We start from the raw sequence: 18,124 nt of genomic DNA, 5'->3' as shown, positions 1-18,124 counted from the left end.
CTAAAGTGCAAAACCACTAAAACACGCAATTCCATAACTCTCAAAAATGTCACTGTTCTGGGAGCAAATAATCATGAAAGAATATGCATCCTGTCCTGGTAACCCTCTTACTTTGCTTCAAGAATTTTATGGTCCACTTCATCCAGGGAGGAGCTGTGTGCAACATGTAATGTTCCAAATACAGTGCTTCTCTTCTTTTTTATCTTTTCTGCCTAAAAAGCAAAGTAAAGTGAAATGTATAAAACTAATAGCGTACTTAACAGATGACAAAACACTAGCAATATTGACAAGTAACAAACAATTCAGAGAAGAAAAAAGCACAAATACTTATCTGCTTTGTGTTTACTATTTCATTTCTCTAGCAACAGAACAGAAAAATCTTTAAGTAGCTGAAGAATAATTTATTACCTCATCTTTAGCAATTGCTAATTGCATTTCTGCATGCTGTCTTTTGATATTGTAATATTGTACTTCAACTTCATGTGTTAATTGAAGCCACTTCTGCAAAGCTTCAGGAACAGACCAATTACTTCTCAACTCAAACTCCTTCTCAGCCTTTTTTAAAGCCATACGAACCTAGTAATCAAGAAGAAATAAAAGTGTCACCAAAAGTATCATTAGAACAAACAGGTGAATTATAAGCACCTTTACACCCCACAGCACCATATCAAAACCTGAGAGTTTAGGTGTGTGCTGATTGTTGTCAGGTATGCAGATCAGGCATCTCTGAAATTTGGCATATGACCTTCCATATTTTTCCAATTATATATAGCTCCTAATTCGAAGTTTAAATATTGTTGTAAGATGATAATTTTTTAGTACAAAAATCCAAATGTATTGCTGTTCAGGTGAAACAAAGGTACTCTCTCTCTTCTGATAACAAGATAAAGAAAAAGCTTCTGTGTATAGTTTTGCTCAGTGGATCCCAAAATATTATGATGAGCTAATATACCAAGTTTACAGCTTCTAATAGATTCAGGATTATTTTACTGGATAATGGCATGATTAACAGACAATCATAAAGCACTCTCAGAATTTTTCCATTCAAATCCAGCATTTGGGCAGTGCTGCTTTAAGCACTATTGAGGATCTAATAAAACTAGGACTGAGTTAAAGTCAACACTAAATTTATGAACAGCTGGCAGATACCTGTACTAACTCTTCCTCTGCATATTTGAGCCTGCTGAGCTCACATTCAGCTCCCTCTCTCAATTCCCTTAGGCGATGAGCTTCACGTTTTGCATCATTGATCTCATCCATCATTTTGCGCTCAAGATTTTGCTTTTCAACAGCAACGTTTCTATTCTCTTCTTGTGCCTTCTCAAGCCTTCACAATTGAACAAAAAATATGAGAAAATACACAGCATATTTGTTAAAAGTTGCAGTCCTCAGGAAAACAAAATGCATCCAGCTACAGGGCAAGAGGCAATGGGCACAAACCAAAGCACATGAGGTTCCATCTGACCATCAGGAAACACTTTCACCATGAGAGTGACTGAACACTGGCACAGGTTGCCCAGAGAGGTGGTAGAGTCTCCATCCTTGGACATATTCAGAAGCCACCTGCACATGGTCCTAGGCAACCTGTTCTAGATGATCCTGCTTGAGCAGGAAGGGCCAGACAAGATGAACTCCAGAAGTCTCTTCCAACCTCAACCACTCTGTGATAATAAAAACTCTGCAAGCTTCATGAATCAGCAGCAATTACATCACACAATGTGATATCCACACCAGGCAAAATACCCAAACTTCTAAGTAAACCATCATTAGAAGTGTAGTACCAAAACACAAGTCTCTATAGACAACTGTGTTACAGGTGCACCACAGATTATCAACTCTCACAATGCTATATGTGCAATAGAAACTAATCAGTTTGGCTCTGTTTCAATCTTAAAAGCTCTAAAAGAGAAAAAATGTTCTCATTCCCATGTACCTAACTATTTAAACTGTAATTATATGAAAATAACAATACATATTTGCAAATCTGTAGGAAAAGAGACTGAGCTTCTATTCTCTACCTTCATCCACAAGTTTGTATTAACTGTTAAAATATCCAGGAGCAATGTCTACCCAAGAAATCAGCACCACTGACATCACAATTTCCATGCAAAGGGAAGATGAACAAAATCCAAAGGCAGTTAATGCAACAAACTTAAGACTGTAAAGGTTCTACATTTGTGTTTAACCTCAAAACAAAAGGACAACTTTTTTTTTTTCTTTTAGGTTTTATACCTTTCCTGCAAGTCAAGAAGACTTTGCTCTGCTGTTTGGAGACTTTCTAAGTCCTTCATCATTTTTGTGATATGTTCTCTTGAGGTTCTGTTCTGTGTATATGCAAACCAGCAGCCTCCAAAACCAATAACTATAGAAACTGTTAATATAAAATCCTTCATCCAGTTGTGAGGGGGACCTGTGCAGAGAACAACACCATCATTAACTAGTTCATGATACAGACAACAGACTAAGGCCTTCCCCCCCTCTCCCCGGCCTAAAAGGTGACAGACCCTGATGCTAAACAGAATTCTAGCTCATTTACCTCAAACCACCTTCAACAACTACCTTTCAAATGTATTCCACAGCACTTTCTATACAACATAAGCAGCTGTACTCTAATATAATATACTTAATCTATACTAAAACATTCATTCGACTGAGAAAAGCTTACTAAACTCCTTTACAAGTACATACTCTGTATCTTTATTAAGAGTTAAAATAGACTTTCACAATTGCATTTTATCAGGCCAGCAGGAGGTGTAATTAGATTTAAGCAAGTCGTCCCCAGTCTGCACCTTCTTGAATACCCTATGCTGAGTTAAAAATGCACTCGGAAAAAATAAAGTACATTTTAAAATGGTAACAACAGCACTTTTTAAAAGTAAACGTTGGATGGTCAAATTTTCATATCCAAGATTCACATAACGTATCTTTGTTATTACAACTTTCATAGCCACTTGCACCTCTGTAAAAACAGTTTCTGTGAGCATTAAAGGTCTAATACAAAATGAGGGGTTTTTTTCCCCCTAAAAATCCCCAGCTAAGATCTGGCCTGACTAGTTCAAGAACACCTGACATGCACAGTACCAGAGCAGAGCTGTAAATGTGTCCAAGCAAGCATGCAGAACGTGCAGGGAACTGGTGATGTGGTATGGACATGGCTGCATAAGGATAAATGGGTCAGATGTGGAACTCGTGCATTAAATTTAACTGCACTTAAACTCAAAAAACACAGGTGTTGGATTTGCATCACCATTTCCTTTTTTCTTCCTGGGCAAGGTCATCCCCTCCCATTTCACCATCCCAGCTGCACTGTCCAAGCTAATTGAGAAGTGAATGTAACCTTAGCTATAAATTTAATTTAAACAGTCAAAAATATTTAGAGGACACTTCATGTGACACAAAAGCCAACATCCATCTGTCAAGTGGGGTCATACTAAAATTTCTACGTGATCTTACACTCAGAAATGAACCTTTGTTCTGCTCAAAGTACCTAAACAACCATTTTTAATTCATTGCAGAGTTCCACAACACATGCCAAGCAATCAATCAGCACATCCACAAAATAGATAAGCTGTCCTATCTACAGTATCAAGTGTCATGGAAAATATGCTCTGTTGAATTCTTACAATCAAGAGATAAGAAAAAAAAACTCCAAAAAGTTACTAACGGGTGAGAGGTCCAAATAAAACAACATCCAAGGCTTTAAGCTGAAGCTTCTGTCTATGGCTCCGGTCAATTATTTTCAAGTGAGAGATCATGAAAGCATGTTCATTTACTGCTATCCTGTTAAGGACAAGACAAAATGTTACCTATTCCATAAGCAATATTCACAATCAATCTGTGCAAAAAAAAAAGACATCAATAGCATTTCCCACAGTTATATAGATTACAGCTATGCAATTAAGAGAGAGAAACACAATACAACAGTAATGCTATATAAATGCATGTCAGCAAATGCCAAAAGAAAAAATTAAATCATTTAACTATTCTTTTCTTTCTGGAAAAAAATCATTAAATAAATCCATTTTGCATAGTTAAAGGTATATTTACAGACTTGTGACACCAACTCCTAAATACACACAATACTCAGATGTGGTACTGATGCTCCAGGAAAGGTATTTTACAGTTACATTGTTGTATACAGACGTACAACAGATCAAAACATGTTCCAAAGGAAGTTTGCTACCACACAGAATTATGTGACCTTTGATAAGAGCTTCCACAGAAAGAAATAAAACTTTTATGAAGGCTGTATTTTGAAATATTCTGGCAGGAAAAAAAATGCAGCCACTTCTTCAAAACTACAAGGACACTTCTCTTTTCTTGCATTTGACTGTATCTTGTTAGACTTCAGGTTCACACAGTTGTTCCTACCATATAGACTAATGCAGCAACCTATAGGGAATTATTTGAAACTACTCCAGAAGATATATTCACCTGGGAAGTGTTGTTCCATTGACATTGCTGTCTCTAAAATTCTTTTCATACTGGGGCAATTCAACAAAATCTGAGAGCCACTGAAGAGTGTCCTCTTGAGTCCAGTTATGAACTGAAAGAAAAATTCAGTTAACTTAGGGTTTTAGTAAAAATCAACATCTTAGAAGACAAGCAGTAGAAAAACGCAGATTACAATAACCAAAAGAGTTTAACCAAATATAATTCCAGAAAAATTACCACAACCAAGGTGTTTCTGGCATTTTGCCTTCTTCATTACATGCTCCCCTGTGAAAGTTTAGGCAAACTATAAACAAACAAGCATGGAACCAATAGAAGTACTTCTTTATTAAAACTTTCACAGAACAATTTAGTCTTTTGCTTTAGTATAAATCAGGACAGCATCTTGTGACTTTCATCTACTTAAACCAATTCCAGCCTCAACTCCTTTGTCCTTGCTACCCTTGCAGAACTAAACACACATCAGCTGGTGCTGTCACCATTCGAGGCACTATACCAAGATCTTTCCCAGGATGACGCTTCAAGAACTTGTTTTGACAAGAATTTTCTTAGAGGTTTATGCCTACTAATCACAAAATGGGAGCTGACAAGAGGAGAGAGGAGACTGAAAGAAAACACCAAAAGACAGAAGAAATTTAACAGGAAAACTATTAAATCTCTCTTGAACATGCCCAAGAAAAGTGGAATTACATGCAAAAATAGTCTAAGAAAAATTACTTAAAATATGCAGAGAATAATTAACAATTTTCCTTAATAAAAGCAACACTCTACATAAACATTCATAGCTACAGATGCACTAAGAAAATGATACCCACAGATATCACAAAAAACCCCCGTATTTCTATCCCTCACAGACCAGCTGCTACAGTTTACAGCTTCACACTGACAAAATTGAAGGGAAATTGTTCACTCCATTTATGAGTCTGCAAAAGTCTGTCTGCTTATGAAAGAAACAGGGACAGCCCCCTTCTGGACAGACATGTATTCACATGAAAAACGGGGGGTTTTTAACATTTCTCTATCTAGAACTACTTGCATGTGACAGGGCTGGGTAGAGATTATCACTAGGACACATTGTCAGTGGTGACTTTTGACAATAATCCTTTAGAAAGCTCTGCTGAAAGCTTGACAGGTAAAGCTGCTGGCAATGGAAATTTTTATGAGTTCAAATTCATATTTCAGTTCACACTGTAACTGAAATAAGGACTTCTAGGTCTCTTGTCTACACTAGCACAGCTGTGAAATAAGCTTAAACATTTTAGATTATTATCATTCCAAATAGGCAGAGAAAGAACACATTTCACAGACTCGCTTACAGCTTCAAGTAACAAACTCACAATACAAAACTCTTGTTATCTGTCTATCCATAAGAATGGCTACACAACCTTCCCAGCATGCTGTCCTATTTCTTTTTCTCCTTGTGAGCTACAGCCAGGTATTGATTTGAAACAGACTCTGCTTCGTCTTATTACTCTAAGATTTTACGCAAAATGTCTGGGCACCATTTATAAACAGGTAGTTTTCCCATTGCAAAGATTCTTAACTGTTTTGAGGATAATAAGCAATCAGATTAACAAATCATTTGACTGCTCATTACAAGTCTCAAAAGAGTGGTAAAAGCATCCAGAAAAATATCACCTTACCTGCATTCTAGAAATATGTTCATAGACTAATTCAAAGTAAAAGCATTGTTTTGTTGTGACATGAGGAAAAAAGCCACCAAAAGTAGCCACTACACACTGCAGACTATCACTGACAGTACAGAACACTCAATTTCAGAAGCCACACAGTTTACTGAGTCTATAAGCTGGGGTGAAGGGTTAAAAATAGCATTGAGACTTTTCACTTCTACTGTTGAAAGATTTTTGTAGACACTGCCAAATTTTACATAAATTTATAGGTTTCTATAATCCAGTAGTAATATTAAACATATTATTCTGAAAGAACTGAGGTACACATTAAAGTGGTTTACCATAGAGCAAATCGCATCTGTTGCAATGCTTAGACTGGTGTGACGTTTTTTTCATAGGCTATCAAGGAAATTTTCCCAAACAAATCAGTTATATTCTGGAATATTTGACATCCTTCTCTCTCACACCTCTTTTCACAAAGAGATATCTTCAGAGAGAGGATGTCAGCAACATGCTTTGGGCAGGCGGGTATAGAAGGCACAGTATTCACACCCCAAAGCAGCACTCAGTCTCTAGACCTCCATCAGCTATTTTACTTCAGACCACAAGTTTGGGTTTTGGGGACTTTTTCTTACTTCTTTTCAACTGTTCTACCAACATACCTGAAGGTGAAGACAGCAAAAGTAGCTTTAAACTGGCCCTATATTAAAGTTTCTCACTGTTAACCCACATTAATTAGATAATGAGGCTATTTACCAGTTTTTTGTGTTAAATTTATCATATCACACAAAGGGATTCAAAACCTAGTTTTTAGGAACTTCAGGAGTAACATCAGTAGTATGCAACATTATGTAACTCATCCTCAGCCAAGCCCTGGTTGCATGCATTTCCAACTTCCAGATATTTAAAACCTGAGACAGCAAATGATTAGAGAGCAAGGCAACCACAACACGTTTGTGGTATGCAGTTTAGTCCCAGCTGCTGCAAGAACACTTGTGCAGTAGTACATCAGAATACAACACATGCAAATCTAGAGCCATTTTTGTATCTTTTACCCCTAATAAATAACATATCAGACTTTAGTCCCCTCCTATGTTCCACAAAGAGGGAAAGAGAATTAAGGGAGGGGAGGGAAAAAGGTACACATACAAGGCAAGGACAAGGTTTCTTTGTATTATAGGGCAGCCTATAGGAGATACTATACATTAAAGCTTAAATATGCCATAGAAGTAAAAAAAAAAAAAAAAGGCACTTTTTTTTTTTTTTAAAGGCTGTTTGTAACAACTCGGTTTTGACAAGATTCAAATTAGTCTGACAACAGCCAAGCATTCAGGAACTCCAGGTTTGACCTCAACAGTTTTTACTTTGCTACAAAATCAAGTCCCAAGGGACAATGCTACATCACTAAGAATGCAGCATCCAACCCTACTCACAGAGACAGGTCAGAGAACTACCCAGCTGAAGGCCCTGGACTGATTTTACAGTCCACTTGCAACTGAGACTAAACACCTATGCCCCACTCTTCAGACAGCAAATTCACATGACCACAGCTCATTGTAGGGGCAAAAAGAGAAGGCAAGAGAGTGCTATCGAATGAGAGAACTTCCAAAGATAATTGTACAAAGACTGGTAACTCAGACATCAAACCAAATGTTCACCTGGCCCCTTTTCCACACCCAAAACTATTTGCAGAAAAAATACTAAAGATTTTCTTTTGATATTAACCTAACCATAGCTACTAAGTTTGTTACTTTTGTATAGCTGAAAGACTCTGCAGTACGTGTATAAATACTGCTAAGTTAGAAGAGGAGACAGTCAAAGAATACCATACAACAAACATATACAGGCATTTACATTTAAAGAACACAGTAACACATAGTAACAGAAGTCAGAAGACTTTCAGAGAGCAGCATCTTCTACATTTTAAACAGCTATGATAGTTCATAGTCACTCCTTTAAATAGAGCACTCTGTAGATTAGGTTATGACGTTAAAAAATTCAAAGGTCAGAAAAAGAACATTCTAACTAAACCAAATTAAATTGTAGTCTTGTTGTTGTTAGTACATTTTACTGTATCCCAAGTTTAAGATGATTTCCAAAAATGTTTTGGACTAGGAATTCTAGATCTTTGTAGCTCAAAAATTTAAATCAAAGTGAAAGTGTATTGAATCTTCCACTTAATACTATACAAAAATATTTTAATATAGCTTGAGAGAAACCCTTAGGGTTTATTTTAATTAAAAACACGCTAACCTGGAATTCAGCACTTGCACCAGACACCTTGACAAATTAGAACCTCATGTAAGCTTCTTAGTTTACTCACAATACACATGAAGAGGAAATCACCTCTAGCTGGACTAGATGAGTTTGTATCAGGTTTATGTATGCCTATAAATAAGTGTCAAAACAGATTTATGAAGAGGTCCTTCATTCACTACTCTAGACTTGGTGGAAAATTTGTCGAATTATACCTATGTCAATAGCCACCATCATTTTCAGCTATACCTCTTTACCTACCTTCAGACGTTTTCCAGCGTTTCCACAAATCCTCAATGGTGATATGCTTGTCTTCTCTGTGCAGGTGACTGTGTTTATTTGAGGCATCCTTGTACTGCATATCTTCCCTTAGAAACTGAAGAAAAGAGAAAGACATCATCTTAAAGCCTAAATGACAATTTCTGAAGAGAAACTACACAGAAATCAGGTAGAGGCTTTCCTATCTCTTCCCCATGCAAGCAGCAGAGAATTGATCTGAGTTTTCTACATCAAAGACTCAGAAAGTAAGTTAAACACTCTTACAAGATTTGTTTTTCACAATTATTAAATCCTAGAAAAACTGACAATGCAGTTTCTAGTGTACTAAGTTTAACATTTTTACCATGCCTCAGATTTACAGTGATTACAGGAACACACCACACAGTCACACGGTACACTTCTTTATTCTGACAACATTTAACCAACTTCCCCTCCTTGAAAGTAAGACCATGTAAGATTTGAAAGTATGTCAGTCATTTTTGGATGAGTAATGCCTGAATCCTGCCATACCAGTTAAATGCAACTGCCTGAGGGATGAGAGTAAGCTGTTTACTAAGTAGTATTAAAGTCTTTTGATTAGACAACAAAAATTTGACTTCTATTCATCAAATTAAAAAGCAGAAGTCATCAGAGGGCAAATTTTCTGCTTGCTATTCATTTCTCAGTGGTTACACTCCAAGCACAGAAGCATTACATAAAGCTACTTCATTTTCAGTAATTAATAGGAAGTCTTTTAGCAAACATTATAAAAAGGAAGATCGTGCAATCATGATATACAGAGGGGTGGTGAGGCACTGGCAAAGGCTGTGCAGAGAAGCTGTAAATGGTCTATCCCTGGCAGCATTCAAGGCCAGGCTGGATGGGGCTCTGAGCAATCTGATCTAGTGAATGATGTCCCTGCATACAACAGGGAAGTTGGAAGCTAAATGATTTTTAAGGTCTCTTCCAACCCAAACCATTCCATGATTCTGTGATACAATTTTATGATGGCAGTGTTGTATCAGTATTCCACAAGTTGCTACAAACAGTTCTCCAAATACATACCCAAGAAAAGCCATGGAACTGTAAAATTCATTCTATTTTCTTATTTCATAAAGGCCTAGAAAAGTTGGAATACTGGTTTCCTGTTAATAGTGGAAACCTTTCATAAGGATCAGTCCCAGAAAGTATTGTATGAACAGTCTCCGTGGGTGAAGACTTCAGTATTAGTATCAGAAAAGTAGTATCTGGTACTAACAGTACCAGAAAACCAAACAATCTTCCACAGTAGATAGCTTGCTTTCTGCAGTTCGTGAAGGATGAAGCTGCTTAAACAAAACCAGCTACAGATAGTCATGACAGCTAAGTCAAAAGTCATGACGGCCTTTTATACGGCTGATCATATCACTTCAATTCAAGAGAGGTGAGGAAGAAAGCCAAGTTAGCAATGCACTGCGTAAGAACTCAATTCTTAAAATTCAGTCCAGGTAGTAAGTGCAGAGCATCCTGCAAAGGCTCCATTTCTAACAAAGGCTTCATTTCTAACAAATCTAGAGATTATACCATCTAGAAACTGCAGGAGATACTGCAAAGTAGCCAACGTTAAACAAAAATATTAACTCTTAATAAAAAGGAACAGAATACAATAGCAGAAATACACAAGCAAAAGCTAACACTTACCAAGTCTCCCTGACTAAAAACTTTTTATTAGAATGTAAGGGAATGTCAAACTATGAATAGATTCAAGATTCTCCTCTGATGGACTTGGGACAAAATACTAGTTGCCCACCTTAAACAAACCACAGAGCCATAGTATCAAAACACTGACTAGATGTAAATCTTCTCGTATTTATCTACTACTTCGAAACTATTTCTGACTGTCAGATATTAGCTTTGTAAAGGCTTTTGATTCCTAAAATAGCTCCATTTAGCCCATACAAAATGCAGAAGCATTTTTAGCTTCTCTTCCCCGTGTGTATAAGAATGACAGAAATCGAGATATAAATATATATACACACATATGCATATACATGAGAAATATATGAGGAACTTATGAAATATATGCGAACTGAAAATAGCAGCCTGTTGGGGCAAAGGCAATTACAGAACTTCCGAAAAAACATGGATCAGCAACAGTAAAAAGGTTTAATAAGCACAGGACTGTAAGCTGTAACTGTATGCAAATATAAAAATATCTGTAGCATATTCCATCATCCAAGTGGGAACTCTGAATACTTCCCATATTGGCAATACTACCATGAAGCTGGCAAATTCTACAATTGTCATGCAACATGCAACAAAAGATGAATTGTCTTGTTCATTCCCACTCTGTATTTATTAAAGGCTAAACTGAAGACCAGAAACTAATCAATAAGGGAAAAAACCAAAACAATTTTCTTATCCACCAATGTCCCCTAAGCCTTTCCAGATTATTATAGTGCAGTCATACAGATGGAGCAGCAAGAAAGAACTGATGTTTTCCCACCTTACCTCTTCCCTCCAGACTGCAAGTATCTACTGTCAGCTCACATCTCCAGTGTGTATTTCAGGAACTTGCAAAAAACATATGAAAAATGCAGCAAAAACATGTATTATATGTCCCTCTCTGTAAATATTATCTTTTTTCACACGGGGGCTAAGGTAAATGCTAACACTCACTCTTCAGCTTTCTAGTGACTGATGACGCACTATCCTTAGAGACTCCAAATGTCAGATATGGACTTTTGTTTTCAAAACAAGTGTTGCAGGGTGACCAAACTGCTGAAGAGGGACAGAATGTTTTACATACAGGCTTGGGCCAATTTTGCATCTTCTCAGCTAAAACCCAGACCACTTTTTTTTGTGCGAACTTCCTACCTTTACTGATAGCTGTCAGTAAAGGCTGTAAAAATATTGAAGGATGAGAACTTTTGTTCAGTCACGGGTGCTGTCAAGGAAAATCTGAATTGCTGTTAACAATACTGCTCACATTGTTAGAAGTAAAGAAGAGACGGAAGATGCCAACTGAAGACAAAAAGCTTTAAGGTGTTACACCTCCGCCCATCCTAACAGGACCAGGCCCTACAGGAACACATCCCGAGGGAAGCCCGGGACGCAGCGCGGGCTCCTCCTGCAGTTCCACCGCGCCGCCCGCAGAGGGCGCGGCGGGCCCCGCGCCAGCAGCCGCACGGGAACCACGGAGCCGAGTCCGCGGCACGGGATCATTCCCCGGGAGATGGAAGGGCGGAGAGCGCGCCTGGTTTATACCCAGACACCGACCAGAATATTTGACTGCGTCCCTTTTTTAAAAGGGAGTGTCAACACACAAACTGGAAAGCAGCTTGCAGTTAGTAACCCGTACAGTTACTCCTCAGGGGCAGAGATTGTACACCTACGAGAACTTCTTGCAGGTGAAAAGCCCCTCTTCTGTCCTACCCGCACTCCTCCCAGGTCCTGTGAAAATAAACACGATGACTTCCTCAAAGAGGAAGTTCTCTGACACCACAAGTTCACAACACTGAAGTTACAGTGCACATATCTGGAAAGAGGTCATGGTGTTTCAGAGAGTAAGTGCATTCGCTAACGAAGAGGTATGTAGCAACATCAAACATCTTTCTTCTGTATAAAAGATCTTTGTTTCAAAAGTGGCCTAATATGGAAGTGCTTCTTTAAGAAAAAGAATTGAGACCTAAATTGAAGAAAGACAAAAACAGAACAACTCTAGCTAAAAAGAGGATTTTTTTCTGTTCCTTGTCATGGCAGCTAATCTCTCTTCTGTTGCCCTGGTCATTAAGTATACAAAGAAAAGTTTAGAAAAATAACTCTAAATAGGGAGGTTAAAAGAATAAGCTCTAAGAAAAACACATCTAAGTATTATCTTAGCCAACATAATTACTCGGGAAGGAGAAGTTCTTTTAAGACTACAGGGCTGAAACCAAGAAAGCAGAAGAGAAGTTACCTAAAAACTTTGTATGAAACAAAAACAATCATTTGTCAAAGCACTTACTTTAAAAACAAGTATAGAATTATAAAAATCCACCACACCTAGACTTGAAACTACAGTTTTGATCCCAGAAGTACTGTAACAGCTGCACCTCTACAAAGACTAACATCCCAAAGACCAAGGTTCAGCAGTGTAGTAACTCCAAAGGAAACTTTCTGCTGCCTGAAGGGGACAGGACCTGTGGAGCCCCGGAGAAGTCCAAAGATCAGGTTTGCAACCACCTTCCCTCCTCTCCAGAAAGCCTTTAGTACCATAACATTCACCAAAATCCAGTCAACTATAACCAAAGACCAACCTGAAGCAAGACCACCAAAAAAAAAAAAAAAGAAAAAGAAAGAAAATAAAAGTTAAAATTTAGATGCTGCAAGACGTGCTGGTAGGACAAACAAACATACTCTTGAGAATGCCACCGGAAAAGTAAAATTAACCACACTCACTAATTGCAGCAGGAAGCACTCTCAGGTTGTTTATAATTTGTTCTGGGTGAAGGCTCAGAACTGATTTTCAGTTTCATCAACTTAAAATAGACCCTCTAAGTGACAAGTTTACTTTAAGTGCAATTAGTAACATCTGGTGGCCAGGTATTATTCTCACTCTTGAGCATCTATTCCTCAAATAGTGTTGTTTCCTTCAGGTTTATCCCTTCAAAGGGAAAACCTGCAACAAAAATTACAACTTCAGCCTTTGAATACATTTCTTCACATCTATTTGCTACAAGATTTATTACAACTATTGCAATGTCACACATACTGACTAAATTATGATGGCGGATAAGCTTTTAAAAGGCAACATACATTCAGGTATGGCTGCCTACCCTACAGAAATTGTTTCTAAAGATGCTATAAAGTAAGAAAACATACTTAATAATATTAATAATTATTAATAAATCATGACTAGGAAAATGTAGGACACAGCCAGAAAAGTATTATTTAGTATATATTAAGTAACCTACACATTCTATTGAAAAAAGTTCCTACAGCTCAAAACAAAACTGTAGCTATCTACTGCAAGGTAAACTTTGCAATCTCTGCAAAGCCAAGATAGAATTTCCAAGGGATCATTTCATTGTAGCAGGACTAAATAAAGAGGTGCAGACAGCTACATATTAACTTAAGCACGTCGAAGGAGGCAAGGCGTGAGGTAGGTCTAGTCCAAACCACGTTGGAACAGGTTTCTATCCAACTGTACCCATGATAACACGTGCTGCCTCTCTGTAGGGCTTCTTTGCACAGGCACAGCTGTGAACACCATCAATGTTTTCACACAAGACCTGGCTTCTTAACCTGCTCTGCAAAAACAAATTGTCTAGACATGTTCAGAGCTGCTTACAAAACTTCAGGAGACTAAAACACATTCTGCCTGGGGACAAATACATTAGTAGTTGAATGCAAAAGAATTAATTCAAAAATACCTCTATTAAGAGAGCCACAACAAATTAAGGAATTCAAAGTAACCCAATAGCTTTGGGGGTGAAGGTTTGCTGCACTGGTTAGGAAACTCAAACTCCTTGCTTGAAAGATGAATGTTTGGAACAGGCTGTCTTGCACAGTGAGATGTAAAACACACTCAGGAGCCATCCCAGTGTCATGAAAAAACAGTTCTAATGTCTTCATTTTCTGAACCACTGCAGACATATTTTTACCTCATGAAGAATTTTGCCTAAACAGCTGACACCAAAATTTTAAGTTGTTTACAAAAATATGAACTCCAGTTTAAAGACTTTTGTTACATAAATGACAAGGACAAAACCAAAATACTAAGGGAACTTGAAAAAAACAAGTTTAACATCTTTGCTGAGATTATATTTCTAGAGAACAAAATGAAGACTATCATCAAACTTATACAGCTGAAGTGCTATAATTGTATTACCATTCCAGACCATGCTAGCTACTTTTCCTGCTTTAATCACTGTCTAGAAGAGGATCATCTTCCCTGGTTTAGGCCACTAAAGTTAGAATCTATTTGATTCTTTCTTCCAGGCAACATTTTTAAGTCAGTCCCTTCGGCATATCATCTCAGAGGTTCCAACTTATTTGATCATCCTGCTAAAAGCTATTCTTTGATGCTTTCAATGCTGCAGCCTCTTCTTCTCCTTACTGTACCTTTTTGTCTTTTCTGGGGGGGGGAGGAGGGTGCGGGGCAGGGTGTTGGTGGTTTTGTATGGGGTTTGTTCAGTTTGCATTTTTTTCTTAATAAAGTGACAATTCCAGTTAACTCCTTAAAAAAAAATTAAGCAAACTATGAAGTGATTTATGCAGAGATCCCATGCAAAACTGTTCACTTGTGCCTTTAACTTGGTGAAACATTAGACACACAGTAAGATACTAATACTTCAAAAACATCAATTTATTCTAGTACTGCAGAGAGATTCCTTGAGGAAATGCCTTTATGTAGGACCTGCTTATGGAAGTTCTTTGGAGACAGGAAAAACCTATGTAAATAGTGAACATATGATAAGTCTGTTTTATTGCTTGTGTCTCATCATTAAAACAAAACACGTTCCCATGGTGCAACAGATGCTTCCTGAGGCAGATAGCCTCCCACCAACACATGACTAAAACCTCAGTTCGTAATACCACATTCTCTTTCAGTTACCCGTTTATAGCCCGCCTCTTGAAACCAGCTTAAAAAATTGCAACCCTTGACATATAAAGTAATAATATCAGCAGCTAGGTCTGATAGGAAAATTCCTATTAGCCTGCCCTCATATTAAGTATAGAGAGCAGTTTTCCTTCCTTTTTCCCTTTCTCTGCTGTACCACACCAAATAATAAGGAAAAAGTAACTACTCCATGCTCGGACTAAAGCCCCTCTAACTTCCTTAGAAGACTTCAACAAAATCCCTCATGTTTTGCTGACTATTAAATCCCACACTAAAAATTTAGATCAGGTTTCCTCACATCAACTTTACCAAGGTCAAATATAAGTTTCTTTCCAGTCTGCATGAAGTATGCCCAAAGGTCTTCCAGTATCAGACAATTTTTGAGAAAATAAGAAATGTCTTTGTTCGAATTTTCTAATATCCTAGAAAAATTCCTTCCTGACGGAATGGTTTTACATGGGCCTTCATTTTACAGAGGGAAAACAAGCTACAACCTAAAACAGGGCATGAAAACATTAGGAAAAATAAACTGCGTGCAGATGAAATGTTTGAAATCACTGTTGGGAGTTAACTGGATTAGCAAATTAAAATAGTTACAATAAATAGTTCAACATCTTTACCTCTTTTTACCTTCCTGTCTCAAAATAACTTATTTACAAGAACTTCCTTCCCTGGTGTAAATATACCCTTGTAACACTGTTGTAGTGCTGGTAAAACAGCAGAAAGTTATTCTACTTTGTCACATTCTTCCTGCCAAGTAAAAAGCTAATGAACATCTAATCAACATACTCAATATGCTGCTCTTCAGGAGTCTAGCAAGTAAAAACCATGCAGCATAAAACAGAAAATCCATTCCCCGCTGTTAAGTAAAATCCTTGTATTTCATGTAAGTTTTCCTTCTAATAAAGTGAGTTTTTTAATTATCAGTCCTCATTCTTAATCAAGATTAGCAGCATTACCCACTGTGACAGAACAAAAAAAATCTGGTTCTGAAATATAAATAGGACATTACTTAGTACATATTCAGACCTACTGTAATCAGGTAACTATGTAACTATGTTGAGTAAATGTAGATCTTTTAAGATAATGGCAAAGATTTAGTAAAAGCACTACAAGAAAAACAGAGGTTACTAGCTGAACTTGCAATTAAACTTCATTTCTCATTAATTTCAGGTTTGCATTTTATGTCTTAGAAGAAAGCACTCTATGCAAATACATATTCATCACTGATTTGCATGGAAATTATATGTAGAAAAGTGCAACTTTGCAGGGAGTGGGTTATTAACTATTTCTGCAATAATTAAAAAATGAACTAGCAGAAACAAGGCCTACAATTAAGTCATCTTATTTTATGCACAATGTGTAGTTTGAACATACAGTTTCACTCATCTCTAATTACCCCAGCTGAACAGCATGCCTCATCAACTATTATAATTTCAGCCATTTAAACAGGTTTTTAGAGTAGCTTCTGTGGTTTCTCTGGAACAGGAAGAAACTTAAGGTCAGATATAAAGATGGTCCACTGGAAACCAGGACAAATCTTCTGAATACTAATAAAACGTTTTCAATGTATAAATCCTTTAGCATCTTCTTTTAACTTTCTCCACTTCAAAGTATAAAAAATGCTGTACAAGAGAAACAATCAAAGTACTGGGAAGTCCCTCAGGAACCTCACACGCCATCACTAATATTTCAGTTTGCAGACTGAACTGTCCCCGTCCCAAACATCCTTCAATAACAAAGGTAGACTATATGCATTATTTTTGAAAAGTCATGCCAGTCAGGTGAAGTCCCTGGTGATTGGGAAAAACGAAACATCACTCCTACTGAAAAAGAGAGAAAACTCAGACCTGAGAAAATAAAGACCATTGAGCCTCACCTGTTTTAGAATATCATGGAGCAGATCCTCATGGAAGCAATACAATGAGGTGATCTGAGACAATCCAGCTTGGCTCCACTAAGGGCAAACAGTGTCTGACTGATCTGGTGGCCTTCCATGATGGGATGACGGCAGTGGTTGATGATGGAAGACCAAACAAATGTCATCTACCTAGACCACTGAAAGAACTTTGAAACAATGCCACATAACATCCTTATGCCCAGATTGGAGAGAGGTGGATTAGAAAGATGGATAATTTGATTGATAAGGAACTCCCTGAATGGACATAGCTGTCAATTATTCTATGTCCAGGTGAAGGCCAGTGATGAGTGGTGTCCTTCAGGGCTTTCTCTTGGGGTAGGGGCTCTTTGATGCCTTCATCAACAACACAGACAGTGAGATCAAGTGCACCCTCAGCAAGTTTGCAGATGACATGAAACTGAACAGCACAGCTGAACTAAAAGAAGGAAGAGATGTCATCCAGAGGGATCTGAACAAACCTAAGAAGTGGGCCCACGAGAACCTCATGAAGTCCAAGGGCAAAGTGTTGCACCTGCATTGGAGAAATCCAAGACATGAGCACAGACTGGGAAAAGTCATTGAGAGCAGCCTTACCCAGGACTTGTGGGTGCTGGTGGATGAAAAGCTGAACACAAATCAACAGTGTGCGCTCACAGGCCTGAAAGTCAGCTGCATCCTGGGCTACATTCAAAGAATAGTGACCAGCAGGTCAAGGGAGGTGATTCTGCCCATCTACTCTGCTCTTGTGAGATTCCACCTGGAGTGCTGCCTCAGGTCCTCAGCACAAGAAACACATTTACCTGTTGGAACAAGTTCAGCCAACCAAGATGATCAGAGCACTGGAGTACCTATCTTAAGACAGGCTGAGAGAGGTGGGCTGTTCAGCCTGGAGAAGGTTCCAGAAATATCTTATTGCAACCTTCAGCACATATAAGGAGGGGTATGAAATAGAGGGGAAGCAACTTTTTACACAGGCAGAGAGTGACAGGATAATGGAGAATGGTTTTAAACTAAAACAGGAGAGATTTAGACTACATGTTAGGA

The 18,124-nt window shown here is 37.8% G+C and overlaps 1 protein-coding gene across 4 annotated transcripts in view; it reads right to left on the bottom strand.

The window, feature by feature from the left end:
- STIM2 (stromal interaction molecule 2) overlaps positions 1–18,124 on the bottom strand; it is a 68,145-nt gene that overhangs the window by 12,740 nt on the left and 37,281 nt on the right. For 3 of the 4 annotated variants that reach the window (XM_066185583.1, XM_066185581.1, XM_066185582.1), the window contains exons 3-9: positions 8,601–8,715; positions 4,435–4,546; positions 3,665–3,780; positions 2,233–2,410; positions 1,150–1,327; positions 409–576; positions 112–212 (exon numbers count right to left, since the gene is read on the bottom strand). In XM_066185583.1, the coding sequence (XP_066041680.1) occupies positions 112–212; positions 409–576; positions 1,150–1,327; positions 2,233–2,410; positions 3,665–3,780; positions 4,435–4,546; positions 8,601–8,715 (968 nt within the window). Of the gene's footprint in view, positions 1–111; positions 213–408; positions 577–1,149; positions 1,328–2,232; positions 2,411–3,664; positions 3,781–4,434; positions 4,547–8,600; positions 8,716–17,059; positions 17,685–18,124 lie in introns of those variants that run through there. The other variant, XM_066185584.1, reaches the window with a different exon arrangement.

This window comes from Chamaea fasciata, unplaced genomic scaffold (assembly GCF_029207755.1).
Source record: "Chamaea fasciata isolate MVZ Bird 193981 ecotype frontalis unplaced genomic scaffold, bChaFas1.0.hap1 SCAF_6, whole genome shotgun sequence".
Classification (NCBI taxonomy): domain Eukaryota; kingdom Metazoa; phylum Chordata; class Aves; order Passeriformes; family Sylviidae; genus Chamaea; species Chamaea fasciata.
The sequence above is the reverse complement of the archived record's forward strand: the minus strand, read 5'-3'. Positions and strand labels throughout refer to the sequence as shown.